General features: G+C 40.4%; 1 protein-coding gene across 1 annotated transcript; it reads right to left on the minus strand.

The window, feature by feature from the left end:
* Nucleotides 1–2,319: 2,319 nt before the first annotated feature.
* On the minus strand, nt 2,320–3,283 carry LOC125546770 (uncharacterized). Its single transcript, XM_048710927.2, has one exon. It carries the CDS (start codon nt 3,192–3,194, stop codon nt 2,532–2,534), a length of 663 nt encoding a protein of 220 aa, XP_048566884.2. The 5' UTR covers nt 3,195–3,283; the 3' UTR covers nt 2,320–2,531.
* Between the last annotated feature and the right edge of the window lie 18,459 nt (nt 3,284–21,742).

Here is a 21,742-nt window from a genome sequence, read left to right on the forward strand (position 1 = left end):
TATTTAAAAGATTATTAAATTAAGTTTAATGATATGATAAATATACATGAAAAAGTATAATTCATCTCTCCGATACTAGATGTTTATATAGGAGTATTTGAAAATAAATGTTTATCTTATATTTAAAAATTATTTAAGCATATAATAAATTTATACATTTAAAAATGCATCTCTTTGAGTAAAGTTGTTCATGTATGTCAAAAATAAGTTCATATAAAATATAAAGATGTAATATATTTTCTTCAGAAAGTGAGACGATTGATTGCTGGAAAAACTATCAGAAAAGTAATGAAGGAATAATAAAAATGCGTTAAAAGGCAGAATAAAAACAAAAAGATAAGCCCCCCCCCCCCCCCCCCCCCCCGACCTTCCCCATCGTGAACACACATAAATCTCCTAATCGGCACCTAAGAACCAGTTCTTTCACCCATCTAATTCTAGAAGCCTAACCAGTTCTTTAAGTTGAATAAGCTGGGTAGGGGGTAGCTTATACTAGAAGCCAAAAAATCCACACAAAACAGCTGACCCTGAGTGCAAGGAAGTTGCATGGCGTACACAGGCGACCAATTTGGGAATCCGCCCAGTACGTAGTTCTTCCGGTTGTACTATTTCGCTCCAGTTCTTTTTACTTGTTTTCCTTCTCCCTCCTGTGTTAGACTTTACATATTTAATAAAAAAATATCAAAAATCAATGAGTTTAGAATTCTAAAAAAAATCAATGAGTTTAGAATTCTAAAAAAATCAATGAATTTGAAAAAAAAATATCAAAAATCAATGAGTTTAGAATTTTAAAAAAAATCAATGAATTTGAAAAAAAAAGATCAAGAAGTTGTAAAAGAAGTCCGTGAATTTTTTAAACATTTGTGAATTTGAAAAATGAAGATCAGAAAATTTAAAAAATCACGAATTTTAAATTTTTTAATAACTTATGAAAAAGGTTTGTGAAATTGAAAAAAAATCATGCATTTGAAAAAGTCATGATTTTGATTTTTTATGCAAATTTGAAAAGGTTCTCGAATTTGAAAAAATACATGAACTTGAATAAAATACAATTTTAAAAAATATCTTAAAAAGGCTCACGAATTTTGAAAGGAAAAATGAATGAATTAAAAAAGGGAAATAGAAAAAGAAAAAGAAAAAACCAATCATAAAACAAAAATAAACCCAATCAGGAAAACCAACCTATAGAAAACCGGCCCCAATAGAACCTGAGGGAACCTTCTAGGAGGTTTCCTAACAGATGGTCTAGGTGGGACTGATATGGGACGAACCACATAACAATGGACCATATGCGCTATGGACCAATAACACGGTAACCGATGTCTTAAGTGCCGAATAGGCATCAACTTGCTTTTCCTATATATCGTCTCATGAAGGAACCGCCCCTTCAAGGAAGTCCAACGGCGAACTAGTGGCGCATCACAATGGCTAGTAGAGTCTCTTCTTCTTTATTTTACCAGCAAATGTGCGTGGAGAAAAGGTATGGGGGTCGCTTTGCTTCCTATTGGACGTGTTGTGGGCCGTGGGATGAGATGCATGACATTGCCATGATCCACCCAGTGAATAGCTCGTCGTTACCCATTCCTTCCACCCCTCTTGCTTCCCGGCTGACCATGTCAAAATGTCTCGTCGACTTGTTCATCTCAAGAATTGTTGTGGAGTAGTCATACCCGCTCGGGCGCCCTACCCGATTCGGAATAAATGTGGATTTGAACGATTCAAAATTAATAGTAGGTCACACACTGATAAAAGATTAATGCATCCATATGTTTACATTTATATTATTTAATTGTCTTGCACATGTATATACTCTCCATTGATCAATTACAATTGACTACACATTAAATTTCAACCATTACACCTTCAACAGAGAAAAAAGGACCACTTTACTTTGCCAATGCAAAGACAGGATGAAATTGCTTAAAATGAAAACACTGAAATACTGTATTAAATCCCTTCAAGACCGAGGTGTATATATTAGTACCCCCTCTTTTAGGTATGGAACCAAGGTGTGCGTTGTAAAAGAGAAGATTAGGGCGTGAGCTCAGTATGAATGAGTTATTGCTCACTATTGCTTGCTCGTAAGGTACGTGAGTGATGATTAGACCAGGCCGTAAAATATAGAAGTGTGAAACATATTGTCTGTATTATTATTAAGTATAGATATAGATTACCAATGGTTGCATGCATCATCCTGATGCATAGGTCGGACATCATTCTTCTTTTAAAAAAATATACAGATTACCAAATAACTGTTATTCGACGGTTGAGGGGTAAAAAACACCGAATAAGTAACCACACCGGTTGTATGCATATATGTAACAAGAAATAAATATAGCACAATCATAAATAAGTTACAAGCTGATGATATATATGTTACTCATTTGCTACGAACAGAAGCTACTACTGTACTGTAACTCGAGTAGAAAAATGATTAAAATATACTGAATATATATTAATTACTACTCGGTAGGAAAAATAGAATGCCAAAAAAAGGACCGAGGATAAGTCCGGCATGCAAATGGCGGCATTCACCGGCCGGGCGGCGGCTCGGCGACCTCGACGTCGACGGTGGTGGTGCAGGCGAGCAGGCGGCGGAAGATGGCCCGCACCGCGCCGCACGACGCCTCCTGCATCCTCCTCACCACGGCGCACCCCTTCTTCTTCCTCCTCCGCTTCCTCCTCCCGTTGCTGCCGCCGGTCGTAGTCCCGCGGCGCCCGTCTTGATCCCTCCCGGAGTACTGGCCTCCACCGCCGCTCGAGCTGCCGAACGAGCTTCCGGCGTCGGACCCGCCGCCGCCGCCCCGGTGCGGGAGGAAGCTGGGGAAGACGGCGGCGCGCTCCCGGACGCGGCCGAGGCACGCCATGGTGCGCTCGGGCACGGTCTCCTTCCGCGTCGAGAAGGTGTAGCTGCGGAGGTACATCTGGCGGCACGAGTAGCTGTCCACCACCCGCGGGCTGTCTCCACCGACATCGACGCCAGCCCCGCGGCGCATGCTGGCGCTGCCGCCGCCGTAGCACCCGGCGGCAGCGGCAGCGGGGCTGTCCGGGTGCTGGCGGTGGCGCCGCGCCATGGCGACGGACCGAACGAACTCGGCGTCGGACTCGGGCCACTTGTAGAGGCTGACGTAGCTGGCCCGCACCGGCACGCGCGCGTCCACGCACCCGATCGCCGCCTTGCACCCGCCCGCCATGGATCACGCTGATCTGTGCTGGTTGGAGTGGGGTATGTATATAAGAGTAAGAGACAGCGCGAGTGGCACTGGCGGCGGTGGTGGTGGTGCATGTGAGGGCGTGAGAGGGTGGGTGGCTTTGGTTGCAAGGAAAGGTGGTGCGTTTTCTTGCTGGGGGAATCATCATGCGGCATCATCATCACCTGCGTCCCATGCTCCGGGTGCTGCTCGCTCCATTGCTCGTGGATCCTGGTCGGCCCTGCGCCTGCATGCGTGGGGGTCAAATCCGGTGGCCTTCTGCGAGCACCAGCCTGAGTGAGTAAAAAAATGTCAAAACTTCGGCACACATGCACCGGCCGCATGATAAAACAAATCGATGCTATCTAGTGCTCCATCATTTACCTAGCATTCTCGATCGATCGGTTTTGATTTGTAACTTTTTAAAAAAACTTACTTTTCTTGCCCTATGTTACTGGTGATTCTAGAATGGTTGGTCCTTGAACTCCAATTCCACTCACCTCCGGTCATAAATTTCGAAATCAGATGAAAATGACATGGCAGAGGTTTTGCACACACGACCTAGTCAACACAGGAAAATGAAAAAAAAACAGATTTGGTAAAAAAAAAACCTCTAAAAATAAAAAACAGAAAATAGTTTAGCAACAATCAAGGAGATTGGAAATATGGGGATTTTTCATGAATGTTCAGAACTGTTCTTGGCCTTTTCTTTAGTTCTTTAGTTTTCCATAGTACTTTTAAACTTTTGCAGTCCCACAATTGCATTTTGTTCGTTCCCACATTCTACTAAGTTTTTCATTTTTTTACATTTTTCTTACTTATCCAATCTCTATTTTCCAGCTTTCCTAAAAAAATCCAGTTATTTACTTTCTTTCGGAATTTTTTTATTTTCTGTACTTTTTTCTAGATTTTAGAAAGCACCACTATCTCACGTTCATACCGCTTTCGCTGAGGTATTTGTAGTTTCAGAATCTACGTGTCAAAGATGGCCAAAGTTGGAGTTTACTGACCAAATCTAGAATTCACTATTGATGGGCCAAATTGTTTTTCTAGTATACAACCTATCTCCATGTATACAAGGGATTGTTCATTTTGGTTTGGTAGGAAACTGGAGCAATTGCCAAGAAGTTATCATGTCATGTAAGGGTGTAACTTAATGCAGCATCTATGAATATCACTAATAATTCAGTACAACATGGACTGAAATGATTCAAGCATGTTGTTAAGGATTAGTACGCACATACGGGCGAGTATATCGAGGGCCATGTCAGCATTAACAGATAATACATAAGCTAGTACAGCTTAATTGTACTGTAGTTAGGGACATGGAGTTACTCTGTATACTGAATAGCTAGTAGCTGCTGATCAGTTTGACTCATCAGTGAAGCTGAGGCATGAAAAAGACATGAGTTTAAAGCCGGACACACCTAGCATCTTCGTTCTAAAAAAAGACATGAGTAGCTGGATTGATAGGCAAAAGTTAGGCAAACTTTTAACTAATTCCTAGCATGAAAGTAACATGTCCCTCAGCTATAGTGCTGACAAAATTTAGAGCAACATGTCTCCTGTTATCCTAGCAAGAAAAAACTGCAAAACAAAAAGAAATATTAGTGGTACAGAGGCCGAATAATCTTGGCCCATTCCATTTTGAAGATATTAAGATGCTTCGGATGGGCACAATCATATTGGTTGGAAAAAAATTAATCATAGTGGTTTTACGACAAGAATCTCAATCCTCTTCCATTTTTCCATTTTTGTGTGCATGTCAGAATGAATAAAAATCAAGGAAAGAACATATTCTTCAAAAGACCCAAAAAAAGAGTTTGCAAAAAATAAGGAAATGTAAATATTTTAAATTACAATAAATATTTACTATATTAATTTTGACGTCCATAGTATGAAGAATATTTACTATGGTAAACCGCCCGGAAAATCATCTGTTCTACTGTGTGGCTCTTCCCTCTTGTTGCTGTGAAAGCGGCATCACCTAATCGTTTCTACCGCTTTGGCTGAGGATTGGGTCCAAATTCGTCTGATTTAAAACAAAGTGCTGAAGATGCCTTCCAGTGGAGTTCAGTAACCAAATCTGGAATCCACAAATAGTTGAGGGAGCAATTATTTCTACTAATTTTAAGGACCTACTAGGTGTAGTTTTTGTGATCGGGATGAGACGATCAAACACCTCTTTATTGATTACCCGCTGGCCAAAGTCCTTTGGCAGACGGTCCACATTGAGTTTAATATTAACCCACCGAATACTGTCAATGCGTTATTTGGGACATGGCTTAATGGGATTGAGCCTGACTTAGCGAGACACATTCGGGTTGGAGTTTGTGCTTTGCTGTGGACTATCTGAATGCAGGAATGATTTGGTTTTTTAACAGAACATCACGTATTCATTTTTTGCAGGTTATTTTCCGAGCCACGGCAGTGATCCGTTCGTGGTCGCTACTCACTCCGATGGAGGCCAGGAAGCATTTGGTTACTGTATCTATCCGCTGGGAGATGGTAGCTCGGGATATCTTCAACCGGTTTGGATGGCGGTCATGTAATAGGATAGGCAATTAGTTTACCTATCTATCTTTTGCCAGCCAGTTGTGGCGTTTTTTTTCCTGGCTAGTTTGTGTCTCTAGCCTTTTTGGCTCTGTGTGAGTTGTCTTTTCTTTTTTCAGTTGAAGACTTTGGAACCTTGTTGGCACGTTTTTATTTGGTTAATAAGATGGCCGTATGCATCACTCTGATGTAGAGGCCGGGGAGCCCCCCTTTTCGAAAAAAATGACCTTCGCCAACAAATATAAGTAACTGTTTGTCGGGTTTGGTAGGAAACATTAACGATCGATCCATGTCGACAGCAGCAATTTTCAGCATAGACGGTACAGATCAGCAGCTCAGTAGCTTGCAAATGAGTTCAGCCTATGGACAGGAAAGCTACGATGAAAAGCATGAACAAGCATGCAATTCACATGATTAAAACCTGTGGTTAAGGATGTGCTATAATACCAAGCGCCAAGCATTAACCAATGTACCGCTATCGAATCAGGCATAGCCCGCTGTCTTGCTGATCAGTTTGACTCGTCAGTCAGTACTCAGTAGAGCAGAGGCTGGACAGGGACAGGAGCATATGCAGCAGGACCGATAGATTAAAGTTGGGTTACACTTTAAACTAATTCCCAGCGCTGAAAGTAACAAGTCCCTCAGCAGTCTTGCCGGCGGAATTTAGAGCAACATCTCCCAGAGTCAGAAACTACCGAGTTGTCCTGGAAAGAAAAGTTAAAGAAGAAAAGAATAAAGCAGCAGCAGAGTTGTAGGCTCATTGGCTGCAGAAGCCAAATAATCTTTAGTCCATTCGGTTACAAAAATGTAGATGTGCTTTGTAAGGCACAATCATATTGGCTGCAAAAAAAATTAAAAAATTCAAGTACCTGAACCTTGTTGCATTGTGTAGTTTTTGTGTGCGTGTCAGAATGGTTTTTCGCTTGGGAGAAGTGTGTTAGGCCCATTGACTAAACTGTACGTAACATGGATGCGTCAAAGGATAACTCGTTGCCTCTTTTGAGGAACTTCCCAAAAGCACATCTAGGTGACAACAAGCAGTGGCAACTTTCTTTTCTCCAGAATGATTCAGGTTTCATCTTCAGCTACAAGTGAGACTCTGCACTCTGCTAAGCCCTTCAAAGAACATGGTTTTCATTGGGGATAATCGAGTAACTAGTTTTTTTTCTTTTTTTTTCGAAAAGGAGGAATACCCCCGGCCTCTGCATCTGGACGATGCATACGGCCACTTTATTGATTATAACACAAGACCTTACAAAGTCGTACAACAGTAAGACCAAAGCCACCATCTTCGCAACCTTTGTCGCTACTCCTATCTAACTGATGAAGGGGCACTGATGGTCTAGGCCTAATACCAAACAGACCTCGCAGCCAAACCTAACATCTGAGACCTGAGGTCCCAACCAGGACTCCTTTCGGGTATGGGCACCCACCAGTCCGGCGTGCTCTTCAACCAGGCCCCCTGCCGGGTATGAGGCCGCCACAACCACGTACCATCAATCCATCTTCAGAGCTGTACTGTTGCATGAACCGTGCCAGGCCTCTCTGCCATCGACGCCACCACGACGCCAGACAGCGCCACCATCCTGCGCTCGTCCATCATCACACGCCCACCGGCGATACCCCTACTGCTCCATGCCGCCGAGACTCGCCGTTGTCGACGTACTAGATGCCACGCCGCTCCTCCGACGCGAACACGAAAAACAGGAAACGCCCTCAAGATACAAGGGGCACTCTGCACAACCTGAAAGCCGCCGCGAGCAGCTGCAGAAATCCAGCCGGCAGCCAAAGCCCCCACCTTCATGAGCCCACACCCGAATCCTAGCTCCCCAGGCAACGCCTCCAAGGAGGGGATGACACCCATGGCGCCACCGCTGCCCAATCCAGACCGGATTTTGGGTTTTCACCCGGGAGAGGACCGGAGGTGACAAGAATAAGGGCCACGACACCGCCTTCAGGAAGGATGCGTCGCCCGAAGCCGACGCCGCTGTCGAGCCGAACCAGCCGGCCTAGGGTTTCCCCCGGTCCCAATCTGCACCACCATCCCCAGAAGCACCGGAACCAGCAGCATCCACCGGCCACAAGCGCAAAGGGGAAGGAGCGGGAAGGATGGAGTAGCAGGCCTCCAGATCTGGCGAGGACGAAGGCCCCCGAACTGCCGCCGCCAAGCGCCGACTCTCCACCACCCGAGCGGTTGAGGACGCCGGGCAGAGTCCCCGCGCACACCGTCCAGAGCGCGAACGGCGGCGCTGAACCAGCAGGGGCCGCCGCCCCGTGGATCTAGATCTCCGCGAAGGGACGATGAAGGCCTCGCCGCCACCTTCCTCTGCAGCCGCGCGACGCATCGGCGGCTCCTCTAGTGGCGACGAGGAGGAGAAGAAGGGGGAGGGGGACCGCCGGCGGCGGCTAGGGTTAGCCGCCCGTGTCGCCCCTGTTGGAGCGACGCGGGGGCAGGGCGGGGCGGGGCGGCGGCTAGGGTTAATTAGCCCATCGAGTAACTAGTAAGGCATTGAAAATTACTCACCAGGCTAAATGTCTTTCTGTTTGCCATTTGGGGGAGACTCCTTCAGGAAAAAGGACCCTGAAGTTAGCTTTGTTTTTCTGAAGGAGCGCGAAGGCTTCTATCATCAAGGAGATAATTAATAGTAGCCGATTATATCAAGAGCTACACAAAGATCAACAAAGCAACACAGAGATCAAGGCATCCAGGAGATAGTGATGCACAATGTGAGCTGAAATCGAGTGACCATCCATCAAGAGCTAGCAGCACACATGCATGCATGCTGGGAGATTATCATTGTGGTCGCCATGCATGCACGCCATTTTCTGCCAGTGTTCCTGCATGCAGTGTCAATCATGCATAATCACTCTTGTCAATGGCGGATGGTGATTACGTGTCCCTCCAGACCTTCCAGAGTGTGGTACCAGCTTAGCAGCGCATTGTAGCACACAATCATCAAGATCTGGGGCACACATTACCAATCTCGAGGCTGAAAGCACAGTAGACAGTAGTGTCTGTCAAGAGACACCATCATGATTCGTGCCCAAAAGTTCTATATTTTGCCTATTCTTTTCTGCTGTGTTGATATGTTCTGAGCTCGTAACCTTAGTCCATACTGCAAGCAAGGCAGGGAGAAGAGACGACGGTGCGGTATGTACGTATCTACATCTCAAGTATTTGCTTTCCAATACGCATATACGTACAAAAGTAAAGTAGTGTTGTGCTTTTGACACGTGGTGCTAGCTGATCATTTTGTGTGTTGCACTCTAATTTGCCACTGCTGCAGTACTGCGACCATGCCTACAAGGAAATACAATGCTCAGCAACATCATTGAAATGTTAGACTACTTTGATATATAGAGGGTGTATTGAAAGATATTGCCCGCTTCTCTCCATCGGTTCAGAATTTTAGAGCAACTAGCTGGGGCATGAATTCAATATGCTATCCGAGCTAAGAGGTCCTAAGTTCAAGACGTACAATGCTAATGCAGTATTAAAAAAAATAGTTCTACGGCCTACATCGATCCCACATCTAAGGATTAAAATAGCCTAGAGGTGAGGGGGGTGTTGAAATATATCGCCGCTTCTCTCCATTAGTTCGTACTGATGGATGAACTGGTTAGGTGCATAAACTTGCAATTAAGAGGTTCAGGCCTCAAAAACCAAAAAATACAATAAATAATTACGGCCTGCCCCCGCTTCCAGAGCCCACGTCGTAAACTCCAAAGGAGCATGGACAGAGGGGGGAGGGGGGGGGGGGGGGGGAGGTGTTGGAGTATAATGTTTGGCCCTCTCCCATAGTTTGGGCTTTTGGATGAATTCTCTAGAGCAAGAATTCAATAGGGAGAGTTCATGTCACCCAGGTCAGACATTTTGTGATGTACCAAACTTTTTCTCATCTATATAGATGGAGGATTTAAAACAAAGGACTTTCTGGCAGGTCTGATAAAATGTTGAGGTAGCATCAAAGAGAAAATGAATGCAAAATCCAACAGATTTAAATAACATAGTATTAGGTTCTAAAAGCAAAATGGGAGAACAAGCAGAAGACATCCAAAAGGCCAAAAGGCATGGTCTCAACACAAGTAAGCATAAGTGCATTAACCTTCCGGCTTTGCATACGTACAAATAGAAAGCACTAAGTCAAACAAAAGATATGGCTGAACTGTGCTACGATATATGAGCCCAGAACCACCCATGAAGAAAGCACACCTAGCTGAATCACTCAAGTGACTTTGGGTGCGACTAAAACATAGACATCACTATGATACTTCTTATTATTAATTAAGCACTAACTGAATTGAAGATCTTCCATGATATAGCCCAACCTGAAGAAGTCGACAACACAAAAAAGAGAAGGTACAGCTCTCAGCTTGCTAAATCCAAGTTCAAGCCTAGATCACCGTATCAAAGATCCATAAGTAGAAGCAAGGACGACATACTAAAGTGAGAACACAACACATCAAAACAAAAGGATTAGGATGACCATTTTTCCTCTAGCATGCTTTTAACATGAACATGTCCTAGGTTTGCTGTACACGGAGACGCATTGCAGCAAGCAGCGAGGGAACAGGACCACCAACAAAAAGCTTAGGCCCAACTACAGTGACCCACTCCCAACCCAAAATTCTCCATGACTGATGTTGCGCCAGTTCCTATTTCATACATGGGCCGGCACATTAGCGTTAGTGCTCCACCGTTTCACCCGACTTTTTCTGTCAGCCTTACTGTTCCAGGTCTGGTTTTCTTTTCTGTTTTTTTACTTGATTATTTTAAATTCTGGTTTTAGGGTTTTCAATTTTAGTGATTTCTTCTGGGTTTGGTTTTCTCCTGGTGTGCCTATCAGTTTTATATTCTGCACTTTTTCTCTTTTCTATAATTTTATCTAACATAAACATTCTCTCAATATAATATTTTTTCCAATACACACTGTACATTTTTTAATATACATCATTTTAATAGGGTAAACTTTTCTAATACAATTTAAATATCTTTTTAGTACTTACCAAACTATTTTATTATACGGCGAAAAATTTCAAAATACATACTAATGCTTTCAAAATAAATTTAATGTACGTTAAAAATATTTTAAGTACTAACTGTACTTTTTTAATATACGATGAACATCTTCAAAATACGCACTGAACTTTTTCATGTGAGCTGCTATATATTACCTTTTTTGAGGGGGGTAAAGCACATTTATTCAATAATCATAGAGTTTGGGATACAAATAATTTTTGTATTTCCCACCAGCCACACATATCTCCCAGGCTCTAAAGAAGCCACTGCTCTAGCAAGTTCATGTGCCTCAAAGTTGCCTTCTTTCATCTCATGCTCAATGTTGATGTCATCAAATTCTCCTTTCTTGAAAGTGATGTCTTGGATAACTATACTGTTTACACCCTTGAATGGATCCTTCAAGTTCTTAACCGTACTTAAACAGTCCCTCGCAACTTGTACCTTCCGAAAATAAAGATCTGAAGCTAAGTTGAGGCCCTCCAAACATGCCATCGACTCTATCAAAATATGTTTAAAAGTTCAAAAAATGCCAAATATCTAAATTTATACAAACTATTTTGGTTGATAAATATTGTTTAAGTATATATAAATTTTCATCAACTAATTTGATTATTTGCATGCTACACAAACAAGACAAATATGTGACACAAGTACAACAAAGAAAAAGCCTATTTTATTCTGTGTATTTGTCTTTTTTTGTACATCACATATCAATATATGTTCATGAAAATTATACATGTATACTACAAGTATATGTCTACATGAAAATATTTTTTCAGATTTTTTTGAGATATGGAAAAGGTATATGTTTAAAAGTTCAAAAAATGCCAAATATCTAAATTTATACAAACTACTTTAGTTGATGAATATTCTTTAAGTATGTATAAATTTTCATCAACTAATTTGATTATTTCCATGCTACACAAAAAAGACAAATATCTGACACAAGTACAACAAAGAAAAGGCCTATTTTATTCTGTGTATTTGTCTTTTTTTGTACATCACACATGAATATATATGTTCATGAAAATTATACATGTATACTACAAGTATATGTCTACATGAAAATATAATTTTCAGCTTTTTTTGAGATATGGAAAAGGTATTTTGGCTGAAAAATATATATAGAGCTCAATGGAGCTCGGCCTCTGCAGGCATTTTTCGCTTTCTCCTGGTTCCTAGAAACTGATGCATCCACATTAATCTTGGCAAAACCGGAGGGTGGAGGGATCCACCTCTTAATAATGGTACCCAAAAGCACCCGATTAACATCGCCTGCATTTCCGTCTTATTAGGTCGGCCCATATTCATGGGAGATGTTTATCTTGTATTTAAAATGTTAAAACTATGTAAAACTGCTTGTCAAGTATTTAAAATGGTTCAATGTGCGTTAAAAATGTTAGAATTTATTTGAACAAACATTTATTGTCTATTGAAGTATGTCCAATGTTTATTAGAAAATTCAACATGTCTTAAAAAATATCCAAAATTATTTGAGAAATTCCATCGTGCATTATTCAAACAATGTTTGTCATGCATTAATGTTCCACATTATTTGCAAAATAGCCTTCAACTATTTAGAAAATTCTCAACATAAAAATGTTTAAAGTGTATTTATAAAAAATCTAAAGTATATTTTGGAAGGTATGTACATAAAATGCACAATTTTTTTTGAAAAAACATAAAAAGTGAAAACAAAAAACCGCAACAAAAAAGGAAAAAATGAAAAGATAAATAAAAAGATAAAACATGAAAATGAAAAGACATAAAATACAGAAAAAGAAAGAATAAGTAAAGAAAAGAGAAAAGAAAAAACCAAAAACATAAAACATGAAAAATTCATTTAGGTCAATCAATGCGAGCGAACATAGCAGCCTACAGATAGAACCAAAAAATAGAAAGAAACAAAAATAAATCAACATAAGTCCTTGATACCGTTGCTCCAATTAAGCGTGTACAATAAACCAAAAAAAACATGTAATAGTTCTTTGGTCCAATCTAGGAGAGATACCACGATAATTAAAACAAAAGCTAGTATATTGGGCCAGTCAACCTCGTGATGCCTATTGGCAAGCATGATGTGGTGGTCACAGTAAGCGAGATATACTTTTGTGCCAAAGTCTAGCAGGTAGTGACCACTAATTAGCATAAAATCAACCTAGAGACCTTGAAATAGCCTCACTTCTATGATCTTTACTTTCATGGTAGAATAATTTATCATATAAAATGACCAATAATTACAACTCAAGCTCTAAGTTTCATGTTAACCTTCTCGTCCAAAGGAATATGAATATGTGAAATGTAAGTCCAACATCAAACAATTGATGGCATTATAATGAACTTAATGTTCATGCTAGTCTAAGGAAAAATAGTTGTGTGCTTCTTAATGATGTAGAGCTGGGGTTTTAACATCCATCTCTAAAAGAACTCAAGACCCCGCCCAAAGAGTCGTATAGAAGCAGGAACAAGAAAAATAAAAGATCGATCTTATCCCTTTTCTTAGCAAGATTGAATGCACCGAACAATATGGGAATCAGTTGGAAGTTCTTGCCTCTGGAAGAGAATTAAAAATAATGTATTTTAGATTTGGAAATATTTCTTAGTTCCTAAATTTTCATATATTTAACCCCAAGCATTGACCCACGTATATAAAGATGGAACAATTTAGTTAAGGTTAGCTTTGAGAATATTATTTTAAAATTTTGATTTTATGGACTTTCACTATAGTTCTTTTGGCGGCTTAACAATAAGCCGCCTACTCCCCAACTTTCCCATAAGCCGTATGTCTTATTCATTGATGCTTCTAAACTATTGATGGGATAGCTAATTTAGAAGCCTCAACAAATTTATGAGACAACTTATTTTTTAAGGTCGAAAGAGGCAGCTTATTTTTTAAGCCACCGAAAAGAATTGGCCCTATGTATAGCCAATGTAAATGCACCTATTAAACACACTCGAAGTAATTATGTTGATGTGTTCAAACGGAAGACGGTGGTGATGCCAAATTTACTGAACATGAGTTTATCATGACAAACATTCTACTATGTGGCTTGATCTCGCAGTCCAAAGAATTCCAAACACTACCATGAACCCAAAACCTCAATTAAACACCAATGCCACAAGACATGCATGTAATTTTATAACTATCGAATATATATGTTCCCACGAAATCACACTGGAGGTAGAAGTAAACAAAGTTGTCAGGGTTGCAACTTGTCGAATTTGTACAAAGATACCGAATATTTTTTTAAAAAATAGTAACCAAGTGTGGCATTGTTAGTCCTAGAACCAACATTCCTTAAATTTGTACAAAGAGACCCAATATTTAGAGCATGCATATTATTTTCTCTAGGATTTTCCATATCTCACTTCTGGTTGTTTTCATAATTTTTTAGCAACAAAACTTGTTTTATGCGATAGCACATAATCATATCTAGTTCTCAGTTTTTCTCTCTAGAAAGCATGTAATGATTCGGCAAAATAGAATTTTGTTTTTATAAAAAAAAGCATCGGTGGAGGTGACAGGAACTTGTACATGAGGGTTCATGACCTTTATAGTATACTAGATGACCCGTTGCGCCCATGGCGCAAAAAGCAAGAGCGAGCCGGGTATTCTAACCATACATATGTGATTGATTTAGAACCGACTTTAAAGATACTTATATCCCATTACATGGTGATACGTCTCCAACGTATCTATAATTTTTGATTGCTCCATGCTATATTATCTACTGTTTTGGGCAATATTGGGCTTTATTTTCCACTTTTATATTACTTTTGGGACTAACCTATTAACCGGAGGCCCAACCCAGATTTGCCGTTTTATGCCTATTTCAGTGTTTTGAAGAAAATGAATATTAGACGGAGTCAAAACGGAACGAAATCAACTGGAGAAGTTATTTTTGGAAGGAAACACACCAAATGGACTTGGACCCCACGTCAGAAGATACGGGAGCTGCCCACGAGGGTGCCCCCCCTAGGGCGCCCCCCCTGCCTCATGGGGCCCCCGTGGCTCCCCTGACTTGCTTCTTCTGCCTATATAACTCCATATACCCTAAAACTTCCAGAACGAACAATAGATCGGGAGTTCCGCCGCCAGAAGCCTCTGTAGCCACCGAAAACTAATCTAGACCGGTTCCGGCACCCTGCCGGAGGGGGCAATCCCTCTCCGGTGGCCATCTTCATCATTCCGCTGCTCTCCATGACGAGGAGGGAGTAGTTCTCCCTCGGGGCTGAGGGTATGTACCAATAGCTATGTGTTTGATCTCTCTCTCTCTCTCTCTCGTGTTCTTGATTTGATACAATCTTGATGTATCGCGAGCTTTGCTATTATAGTTGGATCTTATGTTTCTCCCCCCCTCTTCTCTCTTGTAATGAATCGAGTTTCCCCTTTGAAGTAATCTTATCGGATTGAGTCTTTAAAGATTTGAGAACACTTGATGTATGTCTTGCCGTGGATATCTGTGGTGACAATGGGATACGACGTGCCACTTGATGTATGTTAAGGTGATCAACTTGCGGGTTTCGTGACATTGGGAACCTATGCATAGGGGTTGGCACACGTTTTCGTCGTGATTCTCCGGTAGAAACTTTGGGGCACTCTTTGAGGTCCTTTGTGTGGTTGAATAGATGAATCTGAGATTGTGTGATGCATATCGTATAATCATACCCACGGATACTTGAGGTGACATTGGAGTATCTAGGTGACATTAGGGTTTTGGTTGATTTGTGTCTTAAGGTGTTATTCTAGTACGAACTCTAGGGCTGTTTGTGACACTTATAGGAATAGCCCAACGGATTGATTGGAAAGAATAACTTTGAGGTGGTTTCGTACCCTACCATAATCTCTTCGTTTGTTCTCCGCTATTAGTGACTTTGGAGTGACTCTTTGTTGCATGTTGAGGGATAGTTATGTGATCCAATTATGTTAGTATTGTTGAGGGAACTTACACTAGCGAAAGTATGAACCCTAGGCCTTGTTTCAACACATTGCAATACCGTCTACGCTCACTTTTATCATTAGTTACCTTGCTGTTTTTATAATTTCAGATTACAAATACCTTTATCTACCATCCATATTGCACTTGTATCACCATCTCTTCGCCGAACTAGTGCACCTATACAATTTACCATTGTATTGGGTGTGTTGGGGACACAAGAGACTCTTTGTTATTTGGTTGCAGGGTTGCTTGAGAGAGACCATCTTCATCCTATGCCTCCTACGGATTGATAAACTTTAGGTCATCCACTTGAGGGAAATTTGCTACTGTCCTACAAACCTCTGCACTTGGAGGCCCAACAACGTCTACAAGAAGAAGGTTGTGTAGTAGACATCAAGCTCTTTTCTGGCGCCGTTGCCGGGGAGGTTAGCGCTTGAAGGTATATCTTTAGATCTTGCAATCGAGTCTTTTAGTTTCTTGTTTTATTACTAGTTTAGTTTATAAAAGAAAACTATAAAAAATGGAATTGAGTTTGTCTCATACGCTTCACCTTTTTAATATCTTTCGTGAGTATGATGGAAGGGATAATTGTGCTCAAGTGATAGAAGAAGAAATCTATAAAATGTTTGGCACTAAATATTTGAATGATGAGCATGATTGCAATGTTGTTGGTATGAATTCCTTGAATATCCATAATGCTAATGATATGCAAAGCCACAAGCTTGGGGAAGCTATGTTTGATGAAGATGATATTTTTTGTCCCCCAAGTTTTGATGAGCAAATTTATTATGATGAGAGCATGCCTCCTATCTATGATGATTATTGTGATGACACGTATGCTTTAAACAATAATGATAACCATGAAACTTGTCATCTTGGTCTTAATTTTCAATCACATGATAGTTATTTTGTTGAGTTTGCTCCCACTACTATTCATGAGAAGAATTTTGCTTATGTGGAGAGTAGTAAATTTTCTATGCTTGTAGGTCATGAAAAGAATGCTTTAGGTGCTGGTTATATTGTTGAATTCATTCATGATGCTACTGAAAATTATTATGAGGGAGGAATATATGCTTGTAGGAATTGCAATAATATCAAGTTTCCTCTCTATGTGCTTAAAGTTTTGAAGTTATGCTTGTATCGCCCTCCTATGCTAGTTGATTATTGTTCCCACAAGTTGTTTGCTCACAAAATCCCTATGCATAGGAAGTGGGTTAGACTTAAATGTGCTATTAATATTCTTCATGATGCTCTCTTTATGTTTCAATTCTTATCCTTTATCTGAGCATCATTGAAATCATCATGCCTAGCTTGGGGCATTAAACGATAGCGCTTGTTGGGAGGCAACCCAATTTTACTTTAGTTCCTTGCTTTTTGTTCCTGTTTAGTAATAAATAATTCATCTATACTCTATTTAGATGTGGTTTTATGCTTTTAATTAGTGTTTGTGCCAAGTAGAACCTTTGGGAAGACTTGGGGAAAGTCTTTACGATCATGCTGTAAAAAACAGAAACTTTAGCGCTCACGAGAACTGCTGCCATTTTTATTTGGAGAGTGCTATTTAGTTAATTCTTTTTGAAGATGATTAATAGATAAATTCCTCAGGTCCAGCAATTTATTTGAGAATTTTATGAGTTCCATAAGTATACGTCTGGTCCAGATTACTACAGACTGTTCTGTTTTTGACAGATTCTGTTTTTCATGTGTTGTTTACTTATTTTGATGAATCTATGGCTAGTAAAATAGTTTATAAACCATAGAGAAGTTGGAATACAGTAGGTTTAACACCAATATAAATAAATAATGAGTTCATTACAGTACCTTGAAGTGGTGATTTATTTTCTTATACTAACGGAGCTTACGAGTTTTCTACTTTAAGTTTTGTGTTGTGAAGTTTTCAAGTTTTGGGTAAGAATTCGATGGACTACGGAATAAGGAGTGGAAAGATCCTAAGCTTGGGGATGCCCAAGGCACCCCAAGGTAATATTAAAGGACAACCAAGAGCCTAAGCTTGGGGATGCCCCGGAAGGCATCCCCTCTTTCGTCTTCTTTCATCGGTAACTTTACTTGGAGCTATATTTTTATTCGCCACATGATATGTGTTTTGCTTGGAGCGTCAATTTATTTTGTTAGGATTTTCTTGCTGTTATTTAGAACAATGTTTTACATATTTTATTTCAATAAAAGTGGCATTCATAGCCTTTACTATGCCTATGTTACAAGTATACATGTTGCTGTTTGAAAACAGAAAGTTTACCGCTGTTGCAATAATTCCCTAGAAAATTTAGAATGTGATAAAATGTTGAAACCTTTTGCATATTAAGATCTGATAAATTTACTACCGTGGGAATTTTCTTTCATAATTTTTGGAGCTAGGGAAGTATGGATGTTGCAGCATTCTTTACAGACTATCCTGTTTAGGCAGATTGCTGTTATGTTTGCATATGTTTGCTTCTTTAATGATTCTATTTGAGGATAGGACTATTAAATATGCAGAGGCATTTAGTATGCAATGTTGAATAATAATTTTAGTGATTTTCTATAGTAGAGTATGATAAGGTTTTTGCAATGGTTTATACTAACTTATCTCACGAGTCCTTGTTGAGTTTTGTGTGGATGAAGCTTTTTGAGATTTAGGGAGACCGTGATATGAGAGGAATTAAGGAGACACAAAAGATCAAACTTGGGGATTCCCAAGGCACCCCAAGATAATATTTCAAGAAGTCTCAAGCGTCTAAGCTTGGGGATGCCCCGGTTGGCATCCCACCTTTCTTCTTCAACAACTATCGGTTAGTATCGGTTGATTCTAAGTTTTTGCTTCTTCACATGATGTTTGATATTCTTAGAATGTCATTTTATTTTGCTTTGCTTGCTGTTTGAATAGAATACCAAGATCTGAAATTATTAAATGTTAGAGAGTCTTCACATAGTTGCATCATTATTCAACTACTCATTGATCTTCACTTATATCTTTTGGAGTAGTTTGTCATTTGCTCTAGTGCTTCACTTATATATTTTAGAGAACGGTGGTAGTTTTATTTTGAAGAAATAGATGAACTCTCATGCTTCACATAGATTATTTTGAGAGTCTTAAATAGCATGGTAATTTGCTTAAAATCCTAATATGCTAGGTATTCAAGAATAATAAAATTCTCTTATGAGTGTGTTGAATACTAAGAGAAGTTTGATGCTTGATGATTGTTTTGAGATATGGAGATGGTGATATTAGAGTCATGCTAGTTGAGTAGTTGTGAATTTGAGAAATGCTTGTGTTGAAGTTTGTGATTCCCGTAGCATGCACGTATGGTGAACCGTTATGTGATGAAGTCGGAGCATGATTGATTTATTGATTGTCTTTCTTATGAGTGGCGGTCGGGGACGAGCGATGGTCTTTTCCTACCAATATATCCCCCTAGGAGCATGTGTGTAGTACTTTGTTTCGATAACTAATAGATTTTTGCAATAAGTATGTGAGTTCTTTATGACTAATGTTGAGTCCATGGATTATACGCACTCTCATCCTTCCACCTTTGCTAGCCTCTCTAGTACCGCGCAACTTTCGCCGGTACCATAAACCCACCATATACCTTCCTCAAAACAGCCACCATACCTACCTATTATGACATTTCCATAGCCATTCCTAGATACATTGCCATGCAACTTTCCACCATTCCGTTCATCATGACACATTCATGATTGTCATATTGCTTAGCATGATCATGTAGTTGACATAGTATTTGTGTCAAAGCCACCGTTCATAATTCTTTCATACTTGTCACTCTTGATTCATTGCATATCCCGGTACACCGCCGGAGGCATTCATATAGAGTCATCTTTGTTCTAGTATCGAGTTGTAAATAAATAGAAGTGTGATGATCATCATTCAATAGAGCATTGTCCCAAAAAAAGAAAGGCCAAATAAAAAAAATAAAAAAAATAAAAGGGACAATGCTACTATCTTTTACCGCACTTGTGCTTCAAAGTAGCACCGTAATCTTCATGATAGAGAGTCTCTTGTGTTATCACTTTCATACACTAGTGGGAATCTTTCATTATAGAACTTGGCTTGTGTATTCCAATGATGGGCTCCCTCAAAATGCCCTAGGTCTTCGTGAGCAAGCGAGTTGGATGCACACCCACTAGTTTCTTTTTGAGCTTTCATACATTTATAGTTCTAGTGCATCCGTTGCATGGCAATCCCTACTCACTCACATTGACATCTATTGATGGGCATCTCAATAGCCCGTTGATACGACTAGTTGATGTGAGACTATCTTCTCCTTTTTGTCTTCTCCACAACCACCATTCTATTCCACCTATAGTGCTATGTCCATGGCTCACGCTCATGTATTGCGTGAAGATTGAAAAAGTTTGAGAACATCAAAAGTATGAAACAATTGCTTGGCTTGTCATCGGGGTTGTGCATGATTTAAATATTTTGTGTGGTGAAGATGGAGCATAGCCAGACTATATGATTTTGTAGGGATAACTTTCTTTGGCCATGTTATTTTGAGAAGACATGATTGCTTAGTTAGTATGCTTGAAGTATTATCATTTTTATGTCAATATGAACTTTTGTCTTGAATCTTATGGATCTGAATATTCATACCACAATTAAGAAGAATTACATTGAAATTATGCCAACTAGCATTCCACATCAAAAATTATCTTTTTATCATTTACCTACTCGAGGACGAGCAGGAATTAAGCTTGGGGATGCTTGATACGTCTCTAATGTAGCTATAATTTTTGATTGCTCCATGCTATATTATCTACTGTTTTGGGCAATATTGGGCTTTATTTTCCACTTTTATATTACTTTTGGGACTAACCTATTAACCGGAGGCCCAGCCCAGATTTGTTGTTTTATGCCTATTTCAGTGTTTTGAAGAAAAGGAATATCAGACGGAGTCGAAACGGAACGAAATCAACTGGAGAAGTTATTTTTGGAAGGAAACACACCTGATGGACTTGGACCCCACGTCAGAAGATACGGGAGCTGCCCACGAGGGTGCCCCCCCTAGGGCGCCCCCTTGTCTCGTGGGGCCCCCGTGGCTCCCCTGACGTGCTTCTTCTGTCTATAAAACTCCATATACCCTAAAACTTCCAGAACGAACAATAGATCGGGAGTTCCGCCGCCAGAAGCCTCCGTAGCCACCGAAAACCAATCTAGACCCGTTCCGGCACCCTGCCGGAGGGGGCAATCCCTCTTCGGTGGCCATCTTCATCATCCCTGTGCTCTCCATGACGCGGAGGGAGTAGTTCTCCCTCGGGGCTGAGGGTATGTACCAGTAGCTATGTGTTTGATCTCTCTCTCTCTCTCTCTCTCTCGTGTTCTTGATTTGATACAATCTTGATGTATCGCGAGCTTTGCTATTATAGTTGGATCTTATGTTTCTCCTCCCCCTCTTCTCTCTTGTAATGAATCGAGTTTCCCCTTTGAAGTAATCTTATCTTATTGAGTCTTTAAAGATTTGAGAACACTTGATGTATGTCTTGTCGTGGATATCTGTGGTGACAATGGGATACCACGTGCCACTTGATGTATGTTAAGGTGATCAACTTGCGGGTTTCGTGACATTGGGAACCTATGCATAGGGGTTGGCACACGTTTTAGTCGTGATTCCCCGGTAGAAACTTTGGGGCACTCTTTGAGGTCCTTTGTGTTGGTTGAATAGATGAATCTGAGATTGTGTGATGCATATCGTATAATCATACCCATGGATACTTGAGGTGACATTGGAGTATCTAGGTGACATTAGGGTTTTGGTTGATTTGTGTCTTAAGGTGTTATTCTAGTACGAACTCTAGGGCTGTTTGTGACACTTATAGGAATAGCCCAACGGATTGATTGGAAAGAATAACTTTGAGGTGGTTTCGTACCCTACCATAATCTCTTCGTTTGTTCTCCGCTATTAGTGACTTTGGAGTGACTCTTTGTTGCATATTGAGGGATAGTTATGTGATCCAATTATGTTAGTATTGTTGAGGGAACTTACACTAGCGAAAGTATGAACCCTAGGCCTTGTTTCAACACA

The sequence above is a fragment of the Triticum urartu genome, chromosome 1A, assembly GCF_056163025.1.
Source record: "Triticum urartu cultivar PI428250 chromosome 1A, HENAU_Tu73, whole genome shotgun sequence".
In the NCBI taxonomy this organism is placed as follows: Eukaryota; Viridiplantae; Streptophyta; class Magnoliopsida; order Poales; family Poaceae; genus Triticum; species Triticum urartu.

Excerpts from the sequence above, each read along its gene's own strand:
- LOC125546770 (XM_048710927.2), bottom strand. The coding sequence starts at position 3,194 with ATGGCGGGCGGGTGCAAGGCGGCGATCGGGTGCGTGGACGCGCGCGTG.